A 19,851-nucleotide genomic window follows, 5' to 3' on the forward strand; every position below is an offset into this window, starting at 1 on the left:
TTTGACTGGTTTTTCTCTCTGAAAGTCTATTGAGGCCCTGAGGTTTAAGAGGCAGAGAGAGGTGTAGGAGGTGACGTGAGAAAAGGTCTGAACCTTGTCCACCCCTAACCAAATGACAGTTGCTTTGAGGGATCATGAGGGAGCAGTCGTGATGGACACTACAGAAGGTGGGTCCCAAGAGGGTGGAGTCACGACGGAGCCTGTGTTTGCAAATTTAAGTTGATTGCATCAAAGTCGAACAGACAGCCGTGGGAGGAACAGAGATATTCTGCCACGGGACACACAGAGGGACAGCGACAGGGCGAGCTGGCCAGCTCATTGACTGGTTAATGAGCCAGGTTAATGTGTCCATCAGCCGGACTGTCTGAGCCCTCTCAAAAAATACAAGGGAAAAGTCAGGGAGGACAGAATGGCAGCCAACTAAACAAAAGAATAACATTAAAAACAGACAAAAAGAAAAGACACGATGGATAGAGACACTTTTTTTAACACAAAACCAGACAATCTGACATGGTACTAGCCAGACCAAGAGCTGGCCAGCTACAGTGGGGTTCAAGAGACCACCACAGCGGCAATTTGTTTTCATCATTTATCAAAAACTAAGAATTCTTTTACTTTGCAGGAGGTTATTAAGAACGGTTCCATGTTATTTCTATCTTTGGGAAATGCTTTTAAGTAAGTGACAGACTGGTATATGAGATAGGAAGATTCTAAAAAGCTCGTCTTACCATGTTTGCAAACGTTAACACATGTATCCTCCAACACAATTTTAAATATCACAGTCTTTCAAGCACTAAGTAACTTACTGTTAATGCATGACAATGATAAAAGGACTGATTGAAAGGCTGGAAAGAGTTTCACAAAAACGAGTCATTCCCATCCAAACAAGGACAAGACAGAACTAGAGATGGCACTGTGGTTTAAAGCCAACATCTTTCTGCATCTACATCCAAGATGCAAAGCCAACACTACAAACAAAGCTGCTCCAGCTGACAAGGACAGTTTACCCCCAAATCAAAAACACACATTTTCCTCTTACCTGTCGTGCTATTTATCAGTCTAGATTGTTCTGGTGTGATTTGCTAAGTGTTGGAGATATCGGCCATAGAAATGTCTGCCCTCTTCCGAATATAAAAGCGCTAGATGGCACTCGGCTTGTGGTGCTCAAAGCTCCAATAAAACATTTGAAAAACTCGACAGCAATGTCTCTTTCCAGAAATTATGACCCAGTTACTCAAAATACTCCACAGACCTTGTTATGAGCAGTTTCATGTAGGAACTATTTGCTTTCAACCGAACTACACCTGCCAACCGTATCACCGCAGAGAAGGAAGCACCTATCTACTGCTAGTTCACCTGAGCTCGCTAACATAACGTTTACATCTTGCGCACGAGCCATGTCCATGAGTAGATGCATGCTTCCTTCTACACAATGATACAGTTGTCAGGTGTAGTTTGGCAGAAAAACAATAGTTCCTAAATGAAACTACCCACAACAAAGTCTGTGGATTGTCATGCGTAATTGGGTCATAATTTCTGGAAAGAGACATTGCTGTTGAGTTTTTCAAATGTATTTTTTGGCACTTTGAGCACCGCAAGCCAAGTATCATCTGGTTCCATTATATTCAAGAGAAGGCAGACATCTCTACGGCTGCTATCTCCAGCACTTTGTAACTCACACCAAAACAATCTAGACTGATAAACAACACTAAAGTTAAGAGGAAAAATAAGTATATTTGATTTGGGGGTGAACTGTCCCTTTACAGGACTAACAAACTATCACAGTCACTAAGCCACTTCTTTCACAGCAGAAGAAGTCTAATGGTTTAGCTTAGATTTAAGCATACTATCATTTCACTGTTTAAGACTTGCAGAAACTTTAGTTTGAAACATGGTTGCAACCAAACAACTTACAGAGATGTGTGTGAGTTGGTTGCATGAAAGAGTAATACAACAGGGCATATGAACTACAGTTAAAAACAGTAACTAGAGTTAAACAAGATGATGCAAATGTGCAGGTGTGGGGATGTTTTGCCTCATCTGGAGTCAGTTACTTGCACATGGTCAATCACACACTGACCAAAGAGTAAATCCACGCTATTCTGCAGAGGCATGCCATCATTTCTGCATCCTCGACTGCAACATTTACAAACAAACAAAAAAAAAAAAAAGCCAAGAAAAAACATAACAACAAACACACTTGGCGGTGCTCTCAAAAAGTGCTGGAATAATTTCAGTTCTCTGCAAAACATCTGATGCCAGACAGAGTGCAAGCTGTAATTAAGGCAAACGGTGGAAACACCAAATCTGACTTTCAGTGAAAACAACCAACAAACCTTTCTCGGGAAAAAGTATGTTAATAACATTGAACTATTATTTGACCAATTATTTGTATCAGTTTAATAAATGATGAAACGTTTTTGGCAGTTGACTTTTGACCCCACTGTATTTGCAAACACACACACACACACACACACGCACACACACACACACACACACTGAAAATCGTAACGGAACACGTAAAATAAGGAGGGTATTGGGGGGCCAGGGGGGTTGGCAGGGAGGAGTCATCATCCAGATCATCATGAGTCCTCATTGCCAGAGTCGTCCTGGTTGTCGTAACGTCTGGTGGACGTCCCGCCGTCCTCCGCGGTGCTGAATCCCCCGGCTTCTCCTACGGACTCCATCTCACTCTCGTCTTCCTCCTCATCCTCCTCCTCCATGTCGTCATCATAGAGGTCGTCATAGAGAAGGTCTGAACTGCTGTCCTGGGAGGGAACCCTGGTCTGGACGCAGTACTCCGCCAACGTGGTCGGCACCTTGACGCCATCACGCTCAGCCTCCGCCGCTGTTGACATCACCTGCTTCCTGTGGGCCGTACAGGAGTAAAATCAGTCAGTGGTAAATGTTATTTCTAAATGGACTGACTGCATGATTCTCTGTAAGCACATCAGAATGAAATATTAAATGCTGTGTACTACCTGATAATCTCTGCATACTCCTTGTCCTTGCCTTTGCTGTCCCTCCACTTGCGAAACATGACAGACGCATCCACGTTAGCCGGGGAGAAGGTGTTGGGCTCATTGAGCAGAGAGATCACACTGAGCAGGATTGTCCTGATGGTGAGAGAGCAGCACACAAAAACACACAGACAGAAAATGAGGACACTTAGATATATCAGGTCCTGTCACTGTATGAAAGAAAAACTCTTCACAGGCTTTTTGAAACTGTTGTTGGCTTCATCCGAACCCAGACAGAGGCGTTACCTCACCTCTTTTCCCCCTTGCGGCTCAATTACATGCTGCACCCATCTGCTTAGGTTTTCAAATACAGACTCAGCACTTTACCTCCACTCCTGGACAAAACCAGTCTTGCTGACATGTTAAATTTAAAAGAAATTCTGAGTTACCCTGCAGCAGTGTCCTGCTCTTGAGATGTTACACAGAACAAAGGAATGCTAAAAGTGAAATGTTAATTTACACAGTTCTTGATTTCTGCTGTATGTAATGTCACATGATGTTTCCCGTTTTTCATTTTCTTTTATTTGTTCTTTGTGTGATGAGCATGGCAAGTCCTCCACCTCCATCTTACTGTCTTTTCTTTTTATGTGGGGGGCATTTTCGCTTTCATTAGATAGAAGACAAATTGAGGAAGGAAAATAAATTAATGGACACCAACTACGTAGTTAGGGTTGGGGACAATTTTGCCCAAATGTTCACTGCAACATAAAACATAACTTTTTTGTACATTGTAATACCAATTAAGGCCTTATTTAAAGATGAATTAATTCAATGCCTTTTAAGACTTTTTAAGGATCTGCAGGAACCCTGTATGCAACACAGGTATCTGGCTGGAATTGAGCCAGAAACTAGGGTACTGGTACTTGATACTTTTAAGGTATCGGCCAAAATAACCCACCAAGGAGTACTGAAACTTTTCCAGTCTAATGATACCTGCATTCAATCCTTTTTATACACAGGTCTACAAAAAAAAAAAAGACTACCGAAGCAGCTACAACTCACACAGTCTGTGGTGTGGTGAAGTTGAGCATTGTGTATATGTATTATATAACGGAGTTGTCAGTTCAGTGTACTGAGATGCCACCAAAATGTTGTAAAGCAGGCCTATTCAGTTAGCGGCCCGCGGGCCACATGCAGCCCAGAAGCAACCACTGAGTGGCCGGGCAGGGATTGGTACCGAGACCCAGTATTAAACGGCCCGAGGCAAATTTAATCAAGACTGTAATAATAGTAAGCTCAGACGTTATCTGCTCTTGCCGTTACTTTTTAAAGTTTTGGTTTCATGTATAATCATGAAGCAGCCTCTCTCCTGCTCTCTACATGTCAGGGCTGACCTCCTCCTCACAGAACACACACACTCAGACACACACAACAGAGTGAAGTCAGACAACAGCAGAGAGGCCGCGGTGCAGATGAAGGGAATATACTACGCTTGTTACTGTGAGTGAGTGCGATAAAACCTCTGCCAGTAAAAAGCCAATAGTTTATCAATACATGTGATCAGCATGTAGAAAGACATATTTCAATCCGCTCTGTCCACAGTCTCTGGAGGAATATTGATTTGTTAGATTTGACATGTTAGATTTGTTTCCAGTGAGATGTTATTGAGTTTATATAGTGACTTTGTTGTTGCTGCCATGGACTGTCTAAAACTATATCCTGTGTAACTGACCTATAAGGAAAACGTCAGGAGGTGAGGTGTGTGTGTGTCTGTGTGTGGAGAAGAGAGACAGTGTGTTATTAGTTGCTGTTTATGCCACTTATTATGCTTCTGTGCATTGGTAGCTCTTTATATAAAAAAATACATATATTTATATATACACACGCTGAAAATGTGGCCCATCAACATTTTCTGATTTAAAATCCGGCCAAGTTGAATATGTAACTGAATAGCCCTGATCTACATTGTATCCAAAATAAGAGAACGGTTATATAAAGACGTCATGTCTGTGCTGTAGCATGGATCAAAGTGCATAGAGAAGCAGAGGCTGTGCGGCTGACATTACCTGACGTTCTGGGTGGGGTTCCACCTTTCAGAGGGCAGCTCCCCACTCTGAGGGTCATCGACAGGAGGGTGCAGGATGGAGATGCACACATCTCCGTTCTGGAAAGAGAACAAAATGTTCTGTATAACGTCTGTCATGAAGACATTAAGGTGTCTCTAAATGGCTCCATTTTAGTGTGACTATATGAATGCTGTTAAAACCACTGAACTACTGAACAATCATCAGCTCTTATCTTGTCTGTCAGAAATAAAGTGCTGGATGTCCCAAAACAGAGATAATTCTCTTCAGTCCTCCAAAGTCAATACCTACTCTACAAAAACAACTTGTCTCCCAGTCTACAAATGTTAAACCTGCAGCCAGAAACCTCAGTGTAATATTTGACAGTGACCTTTAATTTGAAAAACAAATTACAAAAGCAATTTAATCATGTTCTTATCAGCTCATAGAGCATCTCAGAAATCAGGTCTTCTCTCTGTCGACCTGATCTCCAGAAGGTCATTCGTGCTGTTATTTCATCTCGGTCAGATTATTGCAAGGCGCCACGCTCAGGGTTAAGCCAAAAGACCATCTCATGCCTTCAGCTGGCTTTTAACAAACACTAGAAGACAAGATGGTATCAGCTCTGTTTTGGCCTCTCTTCACCGGTTACCTGTGAGTTTGAGAATTGACTTTAAGATTTTACTGATTACTTTTAAAGCACTTCACGGTTCAGCGGCTCCCAGTTAGATTGCGGAGCTGCTGCTCCTCTCTGAGCTGAGGAGCCGAGGACTCTCAGGCTTATCTTTTTAAAAAAAAGCTTTTTATTAATGCAAACACGGCATTTTATTTCCAACCTGTCTTATATTTTTTAATGTTTTTGCTTTGTATTTTTTAATTTCTATTTTAATTTAAATCTGTATTGTTGCGATCCTCTGATTTTATGTCACTGCAGTCCTAAAAGGTTTTTGTTTTGGTTTTAAATATGTAAAGCACTTTGTAACTTTGTCTTTAAAAGTGCTGCATAAATAAAGTTTCTTCTTCTTCTTATTATTATCATTAATATTGTAATTGTCAAATTGGCATGATAATGGCTACAACAAAAACATTTCAAGTGACAAATATTGATGTTTTACCTCGTAGATGTTGGGGTGCCACATCTTGGTGAGGAAGCGGAAGGTCGGTGGAGAGTACGGATAGTCCACTGGGAACTTGATGTGAGCCTGTGAGAACAAACGGAGGTTAACAGTCATAATGTGTTTTACAGGCAGCCAAGCTTGACTTCAGTTATGCTAAGTTTAATTCCTTTGAGAATGTGGGTATCAGTGCGAGGGTGAGGAGACCCCAGGCAGATGTGAACTGATGTTTTGGAGGCTGATGTTGATATGTGCAATGTGAGAAAATATGCGTTATATATCCAAATGAACAATCTTTGTAAGACGATCTTTCTCTAGCAAGATAAATTAAATTCTTCCTTTATGCTTCTTTAAACAAGAGTGAAATAAAACAACAGGAAAACAATTTTATGATTCAGGAACCAGAGAGGTTAAGAGCAGCTGCTTTAACAGGATAAAAAAGATCGGTCCAGACTGAAGTGATTTCAAAATTGGAGTCTGTTTGTAACATTGCATTACAAGTAAGTTCTCTCTTGACTGTCTCGTCAAGCTTCACAAGTTGCATAAGGACAAGTGTTCAACCACAATGTAGCTTCCTGTGCCCTCTCATGTGAAATTAGTCACAAAAGTGAGATATATCATACATTCAGCCATGTCTACCATCACACTATGAAACAGTTTATGTTAGTAATTTAAAACAAATGTAAACAGAGTGAGGCATTAGGTGACACAACAGTTGGTGCTTCTGGTTCTGTGTTTTCTTTCCAAAGTATTGCGCAATTATCTAGGTGAAAGGCGTGCAGGCCTGGGTGTGTGTAACACCACCCCAGTTCTCACTGAACTGCTTTCCACTCAGATAGGACTATCATTACGCGACAACTAGTCACTGCCACACCAGTGCAGCCTTGGGATATTAAAAAACACAGATGCCAGGACACACTGACACAAGTTTCGATGCAGCGGACACAAAATTACACCTGCACCAAAGTCAAGGCATGTCTTCCTGTAGCATACTAGACTCAACCAGCCAGTGTTAGAAGTACATCTGTTAATGTAATAGTGTGGGTGTCACAGGGGCTCAGGGGTGAGTATATTTGCCTCAAAGCAAAAAGGTGCTTGGGTGAAAGTGTCTGCAGGCTCTCTTTTAAAAGTTGCATGTCTCTTTTAAAGACTTGCAGGTACATTTGATTTTATTATATTATTTTCTTCCTGTTTTGTGTGTGTTTTTCCTCATCTGACTGCAGGAGCTAAGGAAAGGGGGTGTAATATGATATGTTGTATAGACTGTAAAAAACACGTGATTCAAGGATGCATAAATAAAATTGATTTGACCAGACTAGACAGTAGACAACACGAGGATGTCAATGTAAAGGCAACACCAACACCTGCTCTGTATTATTTTAGCATTCCTGGGAGATTACAGCGTCATCTGCATTGCCTCAACTTGAACGCGGGCTCCTGCCGTACCGCACTTTCCTCAGGAGTTTCACCAAATAAGTGACATGAAAGATAGGGAGATGAGTCTCATCGTGCCCTTCTCTCTTACTCTTTCTCTGTGCTGAGGTGCCATTTATATCGGTCTCACGGCTAAAAATAGCTGTCTGAAGCACAACCATCATACAGCGAAGGGGGAGAGGGCTGGACAAGGAGAATGGAGGGAGAGGGGAGACAGACTAAAAATTAAAGAAGTATAATTGGCTGTCTGAGAGTGCTTTAAATCTGAAAAAGACCAGCAGAGGTGGGCAGATGGATCTGAGACAGGTCAGTGCTGAATTACAGTTTTTAAAAGTGCCTCAGCCTCTTTAATGAGACTTTACTTGGTGTGACACTTTGGTTCAAACAGAGTCACTGTCAGCTATCTTCTATATATCCTATGTAAAAAAAGGAAAGTTGCCAAGGAGCACAGCTGCACTATATACATTGATATAAACACTGCCAATGATTATATATCAGCATCAAGAATGTGTCTCATCATCCAAACACAGTGCCATATTATGACCCGTCTGTGTTCATAGTCTGCTGCCCTTTTGGTATTAGAAACTTTTGTCCCACCTTAAAGTAGCCTCCCTCATACAGGGTGTTTGGGGGCCCGAAGATGGCCACTTCCCAGTTGTAGAGGTCAGACTCCTCCACCAGAGTGATGCGGAAACCCTCCACCGGCTGCTCCTGCAGAGACTTCAGCTCCATCATCAGGGCCTTCTGGGAACTAGGGGTCGCCTGGTGGGCCATGTTGATCCCACTTCTGTCACCAGTGGCCACAGATGAGTGAAAGGTAAGGGGGATATTGTTTAGTGGAAATAAAAATGACAGGCTTAATGATAGTGTCAGGATCCTACTTAGATTTCACATGTTTAACATTTCATGGTCACAGTTGCAGCAAACAGCCTGTTAGCTTTGTTTGTATTGACATTAGCCTTTCTAGAACACGCTAGGACAATAGAAACAGTGAACAGATAGCAGCCCTGCTGGTAAACTGACCGTCACATAAAGAATTCAAACACAAACAGGATATGTGGCCTGCCAAGCTAGCTCGGGTCAGTGCTTTACTTCGCAGGCCCTATGTGGGGAAGAAAAGGCAAAGTTAATAAAAAGTGTTTACCTCTGTCTCCTTGCACTGTACTGTGTGTTCGTGTCGTTACAGCTGTCAACTGGCAGGTAAACTCATTGGCTGTCCATGCTAGCCTGGCTATGTCTTGACAAAGAGACAGTGACAGGAGCAGTGGATTCTCTGCTAAAGCCTATGGCTGGTCCTCGTGTTGTGTTTCCGAAATTCTTTGTGTGCCAGTGTTGACAGTTGACATGGAGCTAGTATCAGTGTAAGTCACGGTCTCCTGTGGATCATTCTTGGACTGGCAAGAGGAAACTCGCCCTCCCTGACATCTCTCCGTGCTGCTGGTTCGGTTCGGCCAGGCGCTCAGCTGATCCCTGCTTGTTTATGTTTGTTTATCTGCTCTCTGGCAGTCTCAACTTCTCCACACGTCAGCTAAACCCCTACCGAGCAACTTCGTTCAAATGGGGCAGCTTCCCTGCTCTCGGCCGTCCCCTCCGGCACAGTGGCAGTGGAAAAGGCTGAGAAATTCGAGCCCACGGTCGCGAAAAGGACAGTAAGTGAGTGGTTTACACTCGCGAATTACAGTGGATTTCATCGATTTTTATTTTCCTCCCATCGGTGCTTCCGGCTATCATTGCGCGTGTCTGCAAAACGTAAAGCACGTAAGGGTGACGTGACGTGCGCGCACTCGATGCTAAACTAAAAAATCTAATTTAGAAAATATATAATAGTAAAAAAAAACGATATATTATAATATGCTCCTATACTACTACTACTACTACTACTAATAATAATAATAGTAATGATAATAATAATAACAACAACAATTTGTGCACTTATTTTAACGTATTTTATTTTATTTTGTAAATCTTTTATGAGCTGCTGAACAGCTGAATTTCCCCTTGGGGACAAATAAAGTTCTTTCTATTCTATTCCATTCTATTATAATAATAATAATAATAATTCCTTCAGTTTCACTAATTATAATAATAATAAACAGGGTCCTCGCACTGAAGTCGGTGCTTGGGCCCTAATAATAATAATAATAATAATAATAATGTGTACTCACTTTCTTTACTGATCAGCAAAATGACATAACAGCCCAATACTACTTTTCATTTTATGTGTCTTCTCACTTAAATTGGACTTCCTTTTCCTTTAAAACAAACAATAAACATGAGCTGCTTGACTTAAAGATTGGATCTATGATTTCTTCAGAGATGGCATATATGTAGGCCTATCATCCTAATTTTACATCAACTATTAGGAAGTCCTATACTTCCCTATTTTTAATTCATTAAATTGTAAACAATGTAGGCCTGTGTTACAGTGGTATTTGTGTTCATTGTTGCTGTGAGTTGATGGAAAAGTTGATCAGCACAGTTCTGACAACAATGGGTGGCTTATCTCAATAGATTAGGCTTTTTCTTTATAATCCTTGATTCAATCATTATGGGTCCGTTCTTGCTATCATGTCAAAAAAAGATTCAGTATTTTGATAGTTTGACAGTTTAATTCTGATAAAAACTTAACTACAAAGGCCTAAGTGATGAATTATATTTTAAATTTATTTGACCACTTTTTATTTTAATACTGGTGAGATTATAAGGGCTAGTCAGTATGTCTACACTAATTCTCAGCATGTGAAGGAGATAAATTAGATAACTTTGTGGGTAAAAGATGCTGCTCTGTCACTCAGTCTATGATCACATCTTGAGGGCTGACTGGATTTCACTTGATCATCATCATTATCATTATGGGTCAGTCCCTTTCCATTTTTCTAACAAATACTACAATAAATATAACTTGCAATACAAATAGCCTAATAAACGTTGTCAGTCCCAGATATTTGAGTGAAGAAAGCAAATACAAATTTTCATCACCATGTTATTTGGATTCATTTGACATGAAAACGCTTTCACAAACATTTGTATTCTATATATTTCCAAAGAAGCATACTGTTATAAAGTATTTTGTGTATGCTTCCTGTTTTCCTTTCATAACTCACATTTTGGGAGTTACAAATACATTTTGTTGTACTCCTACAATGCCAGTAACGTCATTATTTAAAACCAACTCTTGATTTGATTACTGAGAAGCATTATCTCCGATATCTCGTCTTTAAAAACGGCACCTACCAGTATGCTAGCGCCACTGACTCGCACAGCTGGATGTAGTGTTGTGTTGGGTTTTTTTTTGACGTCATGTAGGTGAGTGACGTCAGACAGGAACCAGTGGAAGGGAGCTTGACAAATCAAGATGGCGTCCCACGCTGAAGCAGGAAAGAGATTTCAGTATAAATAAAACTCATTCGGAGAACAGTTTAAATTTGAGTGCCGCCTCGACACGACGTCGTTTGGATTTTGAAAGAGCGAGACGGAGCAGACACAGGTGAGAGGAGTGTGTGTTTGTGTGTGAGCTCAGTTTTGTTTCAGGGGCGGTGGCAGCAGAGGCAGCGATCTGTCTTATCCAGCCACATAACATTACAGCCAGGCCACTGGCGAAGCTAAGCGTATTAGCATGAACGGTGGCTTTTCCCCAAAAACATTATCCAGCAGCTAGTGGTGGCTGTCAGTGAATACATTAATACAACCTTAATATTCCGCCAATACCAACTAATGTCAAACCCGACGTCGACTTCTTGGCTAAACTGTCACTGAATGTTAGCTGTTAGCCCGTTGAGCTAGGAGTATCCAAAGATAATAATAGCTTAGCTTGTAGCTAATTAACTATGTCATAACTTAGCTAACTAACACGGGCTGATGAATATACGATATTGCACTTCAGTCATGGGTGAGACATCCATGACTTTAATGTGTCTGCCGGTAATATTGGGAGCAATACGTGACAGCTGGGAGCCTTGACATTTGCTATTTAGCATTAACTTGCCTGAAATGTGATAGTTACTGCGACTCTTTCGTTATCGATTCAACCCAGAAGCAGTTCAGCTCCTTTCAAAATAGTCAGCTGATCAACTACCCTGGTGAGTTGTCCAGCGTTGTTGTGGTTGTAACCGTCAAATGAAATATTTCCTCTAACTTGACTCAGCTGTACTCAAACCGTGAGTACAATTTAAGTTGTTAGCTTCGTGGAACAGCAACTTGTGGTGGAGGGGTGTTATATAACATTATGCTTAATTACAATAAATAACAACTATACAGTAGTTGTACAATTAAAACAGATCTGATCGAGATGTACCTCCTGTTCACGAGATACCTCTTGATTATGTGTGGAACATTTCCATGGCCAATCACGATTAGCCACAGAGCTATAATAGTGTAGTGTCATGTATGATGACTAAAACTGAAAATGGGGCTAATGGATTGTGTACAACTCCCAGGTAAGTGTAGTAAAATTAACCTGCCTGTAGGTTGCAATTTTACACAGTACGTGTGTTTATAATTCTAGATTAGTGCTGCTGGTTACTATTTTAGTGATCCCGGGGCCTTCTCTGACCAGTGCTGGTGATATTCAGCAGATTGCAGTGTATTACAGGCTACTGTGTATTGCTGATCATTTTATATTTTCAGCAGAAGGCACTTAATGAAGCAATATTCCTAGCAGGGATGTCTAATACTGTGATTGTAAACCTGTTCATGCTGGGGATCCACTTCAACCAGGCAATAATGAATCCCATAGACATATTTGAGGCTCCTTAGACACCCATCATTGGTCTCTCTCTGGTGAACCCTTTACTAATACATAGCACGTTTTACTGGTAATTAGTGGAACTGTTCTTCTTTAAACATAAGTTATTAATGTTTCAGTGACTCAAAGCATAGATAAAGAATGTGTAAAGTAGTTTCTGAAAACTGGGGGGCAGACAGATCACAAAATGAACTCACAGAGCAACTAGGTTTATAATATTTGATTATCAGTTGCTTATGGTTAATTGTGTACATAACTTGTTGCCCACCTAGGACTCAGAGCAATCCAGTCATCATGTGAAAATGATCTGTCTCTCTTCGGCTTGCTAGATGTTTAAATTTCTTTTCCTGGCTATTCGTTTTCTTTGCTGCAATATGTTTTTGGGTGCTAGATTGATAATGCAGGCTACAGTTGGCTTGTGTGAGTTAGATTTTCCGGAAATGACTGGCTGTAGTCTCATATAGGAAGGGATTGGTGAGATTGGGATTTAATCAAATGAGCTAGCACACAAAAGCAAAAAGCTGTGGAGCTGGGTGTTGATTTTCAGCAGTGTAGGCAGCACTGGCAAAATGATTATATATCAGTAAACCATTTGATTCAGTGTTTCTTAAAAATTTAGCATATTGGAGCTTTAAGTACTTTTTAACTAACAAATAAGCCCTTTCCGCTGCGTTAGTGGTTCAAATCACTCACTTTTTCTGCTGAACATTGCTCTAAACCAGCACACACAGAGACAAAGTTCTGTGATCAGCGGATGTGAAAACAGTAGCGTCTCTGTGTTGATAATGTCAGCCATTGTAGCATGGCATGACCATATAACAGGATTATGTGACTTGAAATGCACAGCAGCAGAATGTAGAAAGCCAATGGTGTAGTGAAAAGTTTTATAATAATAATTAGCATTATCTTGTGCTAAAGTGTCATTGCTTTTATGTTTTTATTGAAGCTGTTCCGTTAGACTTTTTTCTGAGCTCAGTGAAAGACATACTAAACTACTGTGTCAATGTGTTTTTGAAGATACATCATGTGCCATGTAAATATTAACTCTCTTTGACATTTTAAACAACATGGCACTCCTACAGCTCACTAACTTTACACCTACCATACTGTTTTCAGGGTCTCTAAATGGCTGCGAGGAAGTCTGGATCAGATGCATACAACAATGGTGAGGACCTGTTTTTAATACTTTTGTTTCTCTGTTTGACCCTCTGATGTTTTGAGTTGTGAGTGGCATGTGTGTCCAAGGTCTGTTGGTGCCTGTAGTTCCAGTGTGTATTCCTCTTTGTTTTTTTTGTCGTACACAGGACCCATCAGCTACCTTGATGACGTTCCCTTCAAGATCAATGACAAATTCCGCTGCCCAGCCAAAGTGGGGCTGCCTGTTGGTTTCTGTCTCCCAGACTGTGGCTCTTTGCTAGTGGACTCACAGGTTAGTCAGGCACAGGAAATTTGTTGATTTTTGCACTGGTATTTTCTCATATGCTGCACTTATGTGCATCTCCGCAGTATCCTCACAGCAGGGCTTAACCGTGCTTTGCTGACCTGCAATAATACGGCACTGATCATTATAGGCCCTGCTCTCTGTTCTGCGGTATCAACATTATGCATTTGGTCTTGTTGTCATGCTAGAAGTCAGAGAGAAGGCACAATTTTATGGAGAGGTATAGTCAAGGACATGCTGTCAATAGAGTACAGTTTGTTCCTAGGAGTTATTTCAGTTGTTTGTAGGCAATGAGCAGTACCTGCTCAAAAAGTCGGAGTACCTTCTATTCTTAACAAATTACAGAAACCTCAAATTTTGAGTTTATTCAGATTATGTTGTACAAGCTGTATAGATGTCTAATCTGTAAAACTGGAGTTTAAATGACTTATATTCTCACAATTATTCTTGTTTTCTCTGTCACTCTATGTGCCCTCTTTGCCCATCACCCCCATCCTTCCTCTGTCTGTGGCCTCAACAGTATGACTTTTCTCTGGAGAGGCGTAGTGTGCGATGGGGAGTTGAACTGGCTGAGGCGAGAGCAGCAGAAGCGAGAGCAGAAGAGGCAGCGGCCAAGCAGGAGGCAGAGAGCAGGGAGTGCTTGGCACAGGCCCAAGACATTGATGGTGGTAGAGGAAAGAAACCTGGGTCTGCTGCAGAGGACCAGGACCTTCTACCACCTGCGCTGAACCCCGTCCTGGCGGGGCTGAGCCATAATGCCATCCTCACTCCACTGCCTGCCCCAAGCCTTGGGCCAAGGAAAACCCAGCCTAGCACTCCCCAGCCGCACAGCCTCAACCTAGCTGACTTTGAGCGGGAAGAGGACCCCTTTGACAAGCTGGAGCTCAAAACTTTGGACGATAAGGAGGAGCTTAGGAGCATCCTCCAGAGCCAGCCACAACCTCAACCTCCTCCCTCTGTATCCCCACCAGAGGTTTCCCAGATAGGGTCACGTGGGAACAGCCCATCTCCTCCCAGCACCAACACCAGCATCACAGCTAAACCTGGCTTTACTCATAAACCCAATGGGTTGGTTGCCTTGCTGGACATGGACAGAGTTGGGCAGCCTGGGAGAACGGGGTTTGACGCAGATGATCGACCCTGTAACATCCGCTCTCTCACTTTTCCCAAGCTCTCTGACTCTGGTGATCCAGAGCCAGTAAGGTACAGCCCAGTCCCTACAGCTGTCCCCGCTCCCCGACAGAACCTACCCAACGGCAGCCCACCGACCATCCCCAAGACCCAAGTTATTGTTGCTCCTGAGCCAACCAGCCACACCAAGAGTGGTGCACCAAAACCGGTTAGCAAGAGAATACATCCATATCTTACTAATAGTGTGCATAGTTTGTGTGGAATGTAATGATGTAGATTATCCAGTGATAAAAACTATAAGGTTGCTCAAGAACCTTACTGACATTCAGTCATTTTTTTTCGCTCTAGGTCAACCCAGGGTCGGGAACTTCTGGTCTGCCGTGTGGGGGCGCCCTGCTCAGCATGACTCCCAGTGAGCGTCAGTGTGTGGAAACCCTTGTGGGCATGGGTTACTCTTACGAGGGTGTCCTACGGGCCATGCAGAGACAAGGGCAGAACGTGGAGCAGGTGCGACTCCCTTTCACCCCAGTGCGCAGAAATCTGGATTCCTAGCATATTCACTGTCTGACATGCCTTACAGTTCATTGTTTGTGTGCTTTTGTAATTGTGTCCAGTAAAGCATCAATGCAGTACATCTGTAAACATAGCCTTAAATTATAATAAGGTTGTTTCAGCACTTTTCCTGTTGTCTTAAACATTATGGCAATAGATCAGTTTTTGTGATCTGTACAGGTAGTACTGAACAATATGACTTATCCAACTATGTTCACATGACTATGGTGGCTATAGTAGCAGATGTGGGATAAAACAAAAGTAAAATAGGTTCTATGGAGTTGGTATGTCATATTTAATACCAACTGGTTTTACATTAATTAGCACTGGGCATCACAAACTTGAAGATTCATTGCACATATAGCATAAAGAGAACAATGAATGAACCCCAGAGACCATTAACATTCATTCATTTCAATCCACAATATTATATTTACATTTGTCTTTTATGTAATTCTTAATTTAAGGCTCATTAACGTGATTTTCAAAGAAGACCCATAATAAACTTACTTATTGTTTGTCTCAGGTACTGGACTACCTGTTTGTCCATGGGCGTCTGTGTGAGCGGGGCTTTGATGCAAGTGCAGTGGAGGAGTGTTTAGAGATGTACCAATGCTCAGAGGAAAAGGTTTGTACAATTTCCCATTAGCAAACCACCTTAAGAACATGCATTGTGTTTATATGTTACTAAGCAGGAATGGGAATTGATCAGATTTTATTGATACCCGTGCCGTTACTGATTCTGCATCTGGGTCTGATTCTTTATTATTTCCCTTAGTGACTCGTAATCAGTTTTTTTTTTGTGTGGGAAAAAGTAGGCCTGCAAGGGTTTTCGGCACCAATTCAACTCTTTTATAATCTCTGAGTCTAAACACAGTGTAGAAACAGAGAAAAAAAGGCATGCATGTGACACAGCATGGTGCTAATGTTATTATAACAGGATATTTAGCCTTGATAATGAATGCACTGCATGGTTGGGAAGTATTGGCACTTGTGTGAAGAGTTTCAAATACATGGCATCGTATCGAGACATGTTTCAGCATATTGCTGTTTACACCCTTACTTGAAATTATAATTTTTTATTTTTTTTTTAACAAGCAACACTGTCATCTTTTTTCGAGAAATTAAGCCATGTTTGGACCGCTTCTTTCTGTCTGTGGTGCAAAAGTTTGACATTGTTTTGCAGCGCATAACTTACAGGAAAATACGCTTGCATCGACAAAAGGTATCAATAAGCTTGGAGGCAAACGATTCCAATGGATCAGACAATTTGGAACCCGTTATCAACTGGTTTTGAAATATGAGCGACACCTCTACATCACTCTGTCTTTTGATGATTAAGATAAAGTCTGTTGATTACAGGTAATATAATCTTTAATAGGTTTATTTCATCCTTCCCAGGCGTTGCAGTTTCTTGAACTAATGTCAAGATTTGGTGAAATGGGATTTCAGCGGGACGCCATCAAAGAGGTGCTGCTGGTCCACAACAATGATCAGGACAAAGCTCTAGAGGACCTGATGGCTCGGGCCGCAGCCAGCTGAGCCACACTAACCAGCCAACCAAAGCCCAGCCCAGGGGCTTGCCTCCCGCTACTACCCAACACAGCCCCTTTCCTTCTGCCTATCCTATCACACCATGCCCTGCCCTTGCCTTGGCTGTGGAAGGGACAGCTGGGAGACAGTTGTATTTCTCTCTGTGCTAAAACGTATTGTGTCTCAGCACTTCTTAAAGACTGTGTGCCTAGAGTGGAGGGGGTCAAAGTGTAACAATACTTCATGGTGGTGTTTTTTTTTCTAAGAAACCCCGGGTTAGGTTCAAGAATTTTGTACTGCGAGGGTGTTTCAGAGTGGGAAGACTGACTGAGATGGAAAGGAAGAAAATTTGGGCTGTGGTGTTTTAATGCCCTTCTGATTTGCTTCCACTTGGAAATGTTATCCAGGCAAAGCTGCAGGACCGAATGGGAAGCTGGTGACGGGCTCTGAATTCATCAAAGAAAGATCAGTTTGAACTCTTGGAACTCCCAAACGACTATGCTGCCATCTTCCACTGCTCTGTGCAGACCTAGTAAATGGTGGCGGGGATCGGGAGCCTCAAGGAGGCTCTCTTTAAACTGAACCAACTAATATTAAAAGTCAAAAAGGAAAAAAACAAAAAAAAACAAACGGCCCAGTCGTCAGACAGACAACTGACTCTCAAGAAGTGCCCTCTCTGCTCTGGTGCCCTGCACCTAGTTCTGTTGTATGTTATTCTTTCATTCATTCATGTCTGTTTTTTTCTGTTCATTTGGGCACTTTTTCATGTCACTTTGAAGATTCCATTTCTTTTATTTCTGTTTTAGGAACTACATAGATGTTTAGTCACCATTACTCAAACCATAAGAGATACTACTGCCCCAGTACGCTGTTCGACCTGCACTGGAATGGCCTGTTAAAGGAGTGGGGAGAAATAGGGGAAAGTTCCTCTGTAGGAAATGATAAGAAATCTCCCACAGCCCACTGGCACAGACGTGTCACATACTACACAGGCGCACACACTCATAATTATCAACTTATTTAAAATAGTACACTGATTATTTCATTTACAAATAAAGAGTTTGATATGATAATGTAAGATATGTTAACTCACAAAAGTGACGCTTTTAACTGTCATGGACTTCTGTTTGCAGACTGGAAAAGAGTGAGTGGTTTAAACAAAAAAAAAAAAAAAAAGAAATGATGTAAGTGAGGGTTGCTTTAGCAGCCACATCACAGTGCAATAGAGACATTTCATATTGTGTGACTGTTGACTGGCACTTTGAGCCTCAAGTAATTGTCGGGAGATGAGGAATGGTTTTCAAGCCTTGCTAGAAATTTGGATGTAACTAGGAAAGGTTTGATTTCAGTGATCTCCATCATTTATTCTCTGTTATTCGATTTCATGCCACAAAATCTATTCAAACATGACTTTGGTTTCTTGACTTGTCTACTTTTTTTTTTTCTCATGTGGAATATGAAACGACTGTTCATCTTGATTTTAGATGTGTTGCCATCTCCACAGTCCTAAATAGCTTAAGTAAAAAAAAGTTTAAGTCACCACATGTCAAATGCAGTCTCCTATATGTTGATTGGGTGTAGTTGTTCAAAAGAGATTCAGGATTCTTTATTTTACAGTTTGTGTCTCAGTTCCATGCTACATATGTTTAAAAAACATGTCTGCTCAGCTGCAGCAAAAGCAAAGATGGCAGAAATTTTCATAATCTTGAGCTCTGTGGTACTGATGGGGATTTTGAGAGGCATGGTAACAGATTAAGGGCTTAAAGTTAGCAAAATGTGATTTGGAGAACTGGCACTTTGCTTGGAGCAGGTCCAGTACTTTGTCCTGTGTTTCACAATTGCAAAATGAAAATTTAACTAACCACCAATCTATTTTAGAACAACCCCTGGTTTGACGAATCTATAGTGATTTTTTTCCAATACATACAAAATTTTACTTGTGTAATAGGAGAAAAATGCAACAAATTGTCTGCAGAATATTCAGTACCGTGTCCAAACCTCCTCCTGGGATGCTTGCAACACATTTGCAAGCATCCTGAAAACAACAAACATCCCAGTAAGTGACATGATATATCATCATACATATGTCCTCCTATTCTTTTGGTTTCACCTGGTGCAGGCAATCATGACACGAGCAAGGTGTGAGGTTAGATCTAGTATCCTTATTCAAGCCAGCATTTTGTCTGATATGTGGTTGACATTAAGATCAACAAATCTGTTTTCCCACCACTTCTGTTCTTAGTTGCCTTCCGTTTTGAGTTACTGTGATATAGAAAAAAAAGAACATTTACTTTACAGACAGACACATAAGTGGTATTATTGTCGCCTTACATAACTCAAGTGTGGTTTCCTTAGTCATGCATAAAGCAAGTGGATGCTCACTTGCCTCTACAGCCTCTGGACCTCCTCCATCAATGCCTCCTCCCATTTCTGTTACAGTCTCCTTGTTGTGTAAGGATTAATATAGGTTCTCATTATTTAGGGCATCATGTTTAAGGGGTTTATATATCAGATCCACCTCTAAGCCACTGCGTAATTGAACATGGGGCGCTAATGAATCTAATGAACATTGAAATATCTTTATGGTATAATAAGAGGTGGTTGAGTTGAGTGTCCTTTCCCAAGCTCCTGAAATGTGATTTGCAAAATGTTCAATTTCCTCTTGAAGGATTTGGAAAATCCACATGATTAAATGTGCACATCTTTTCAGTGGTGAGACTGTTGATCGTTGCTGTTGTTACTTTTTGAGCTTAATGTGATCATGGTTATTTTCTCAAGTGTCGTCATAACATACTAGATGTGTTGACCTAAGCTGGTGTGGAGGGACAGCTCTCCTGCTCCATGTTTTCTCTCTTTTACAGCAAATGCTCTCTCTCTG

General features: G+C 41.4%; 2 protein-coding genes across 2 annotated transcripts; one reads left to right on the forward strand and one right to left on the reverse strand.

The window, feature by feature from the left end:
• Window positions 1-1,634: 1,634 nt before the first annotated feature.
• Window positions 1,635-9,323, reverse strand: ube2r2 (ubiquitin-conjugating enzyme E2R 2). Its single transcript, XM_050038901.1, has 6 exons — window positions 8,717-9,323; window positions 8,170-8,359; window positions 6,139-6,225; window positions 5,027-5,124; window positions 2,982-3,116; window positions 1,635-2,868 (listed from the first exon to the last, which is right to left on the reverse strand). Exons 2-6 carry the CDS (start codon window positions 8,344-8,346, stop codon window positions 2,583-2,585), a joined length of 783 nt encoding a protein of 260 aa, XP_049894858.1. The 5' UTR covers window positions 8,347-8,359; window positions 8,717-9,323; the 3' UTR covers window positions 1,635-2,582.
• Window positions 9,324-10,889: 1,566 nt separating this feature from the next.
• Window positions 10,890-19,696, forward strand: ubap1 (ubiquitin associated protein 1). The gene is made up of 7 exons (XM_050038032.1): window positions 10,890-11,059; window positions 13,433-13,481; window positions 13,621-13,745; window positions 14,278-15,096; window positions 15,237-15,395; window positions 15,967-16,068; window positions 16,842-19,696. Exons 2-7 carry the CDS (start codon window positions 13,442-13,444, stop codon window positions 16,980-16,982), a joined length of 1,386 nt encoding a protein of 461 aa, XP_049893989.1. The 5' UTR covers window positions 10,890-11,059; window positions 13,433-13,441; the 3' UTR covers window positions 16,983-19,696.
• Window positions 19,697-19,851: the final 155 nt, after the last annotated feature.

Source organism: Epinephelus moara, chromosome 24 (genome assembly GCF_006386435.1).
Source record: "Epinephelus moara isolate mb chromosome 24, YSFRI_EMoa_1.0, whole genome shotgun sequence".
Classification (NCBI taxonomy): domain Eukaryota; kingdom Metazoa; phylum Chordata; class Actinopteri; order Perciformes; family Serranidae; genus Epinephelus; species Epinephelus moara.

What these genes read in the sequence shown, in the direction of transcription:
- ube2r2 (XM_050038901.1), bottom strand. Translation starts at nt 8,346, where the DNA reads ATGGCCCACCAGGCGACCCCTAGTTCCCAGAAGGCCCTGATGATGGAG. An exon ending in GGCACCCCAACATCTACGAG is followed by an intron (nt 5,125 to 6,138) that starts GTAAAACATCAA and finishes TTCTCTTTCCAG; the next exon opens with AACGGAGATGTGTGCATCTC. An exon ending in GAGTATGCAGAGATTATCAG is followed by an intron (nt 2,869 to 2,981) that starts GTAGTACACAGC and finishes TACGGCCCACAG; the next exon opens with GAAGCAGGTGATGTCAACAG.
- ubap1 (XM_050038032.1), top strand. Translation starts at nt 13,442, where the DNA reads ATGGCTGCGAGGAAGTCTGGATCAGATGCATACAACAATG. An exon ending in AAGGGCAGAACGTGGAGCAG is followed by an intron (nt 15,396 to 15,966) that starts GTGCGACTCCCT and finishes TGTTTGTCTCAG; the next exon opens with GTACTGGACTACCTGTTTGT. An exon ending in ACCAATGCTCAGAGGAAAAG is followed by an intron (nt 16,069 to 16,841) that starts GTTTGTACAATT and finishes CATCCTTCCCAG; the next exon opens with GCGTTGCAGTTTCTTGAACT.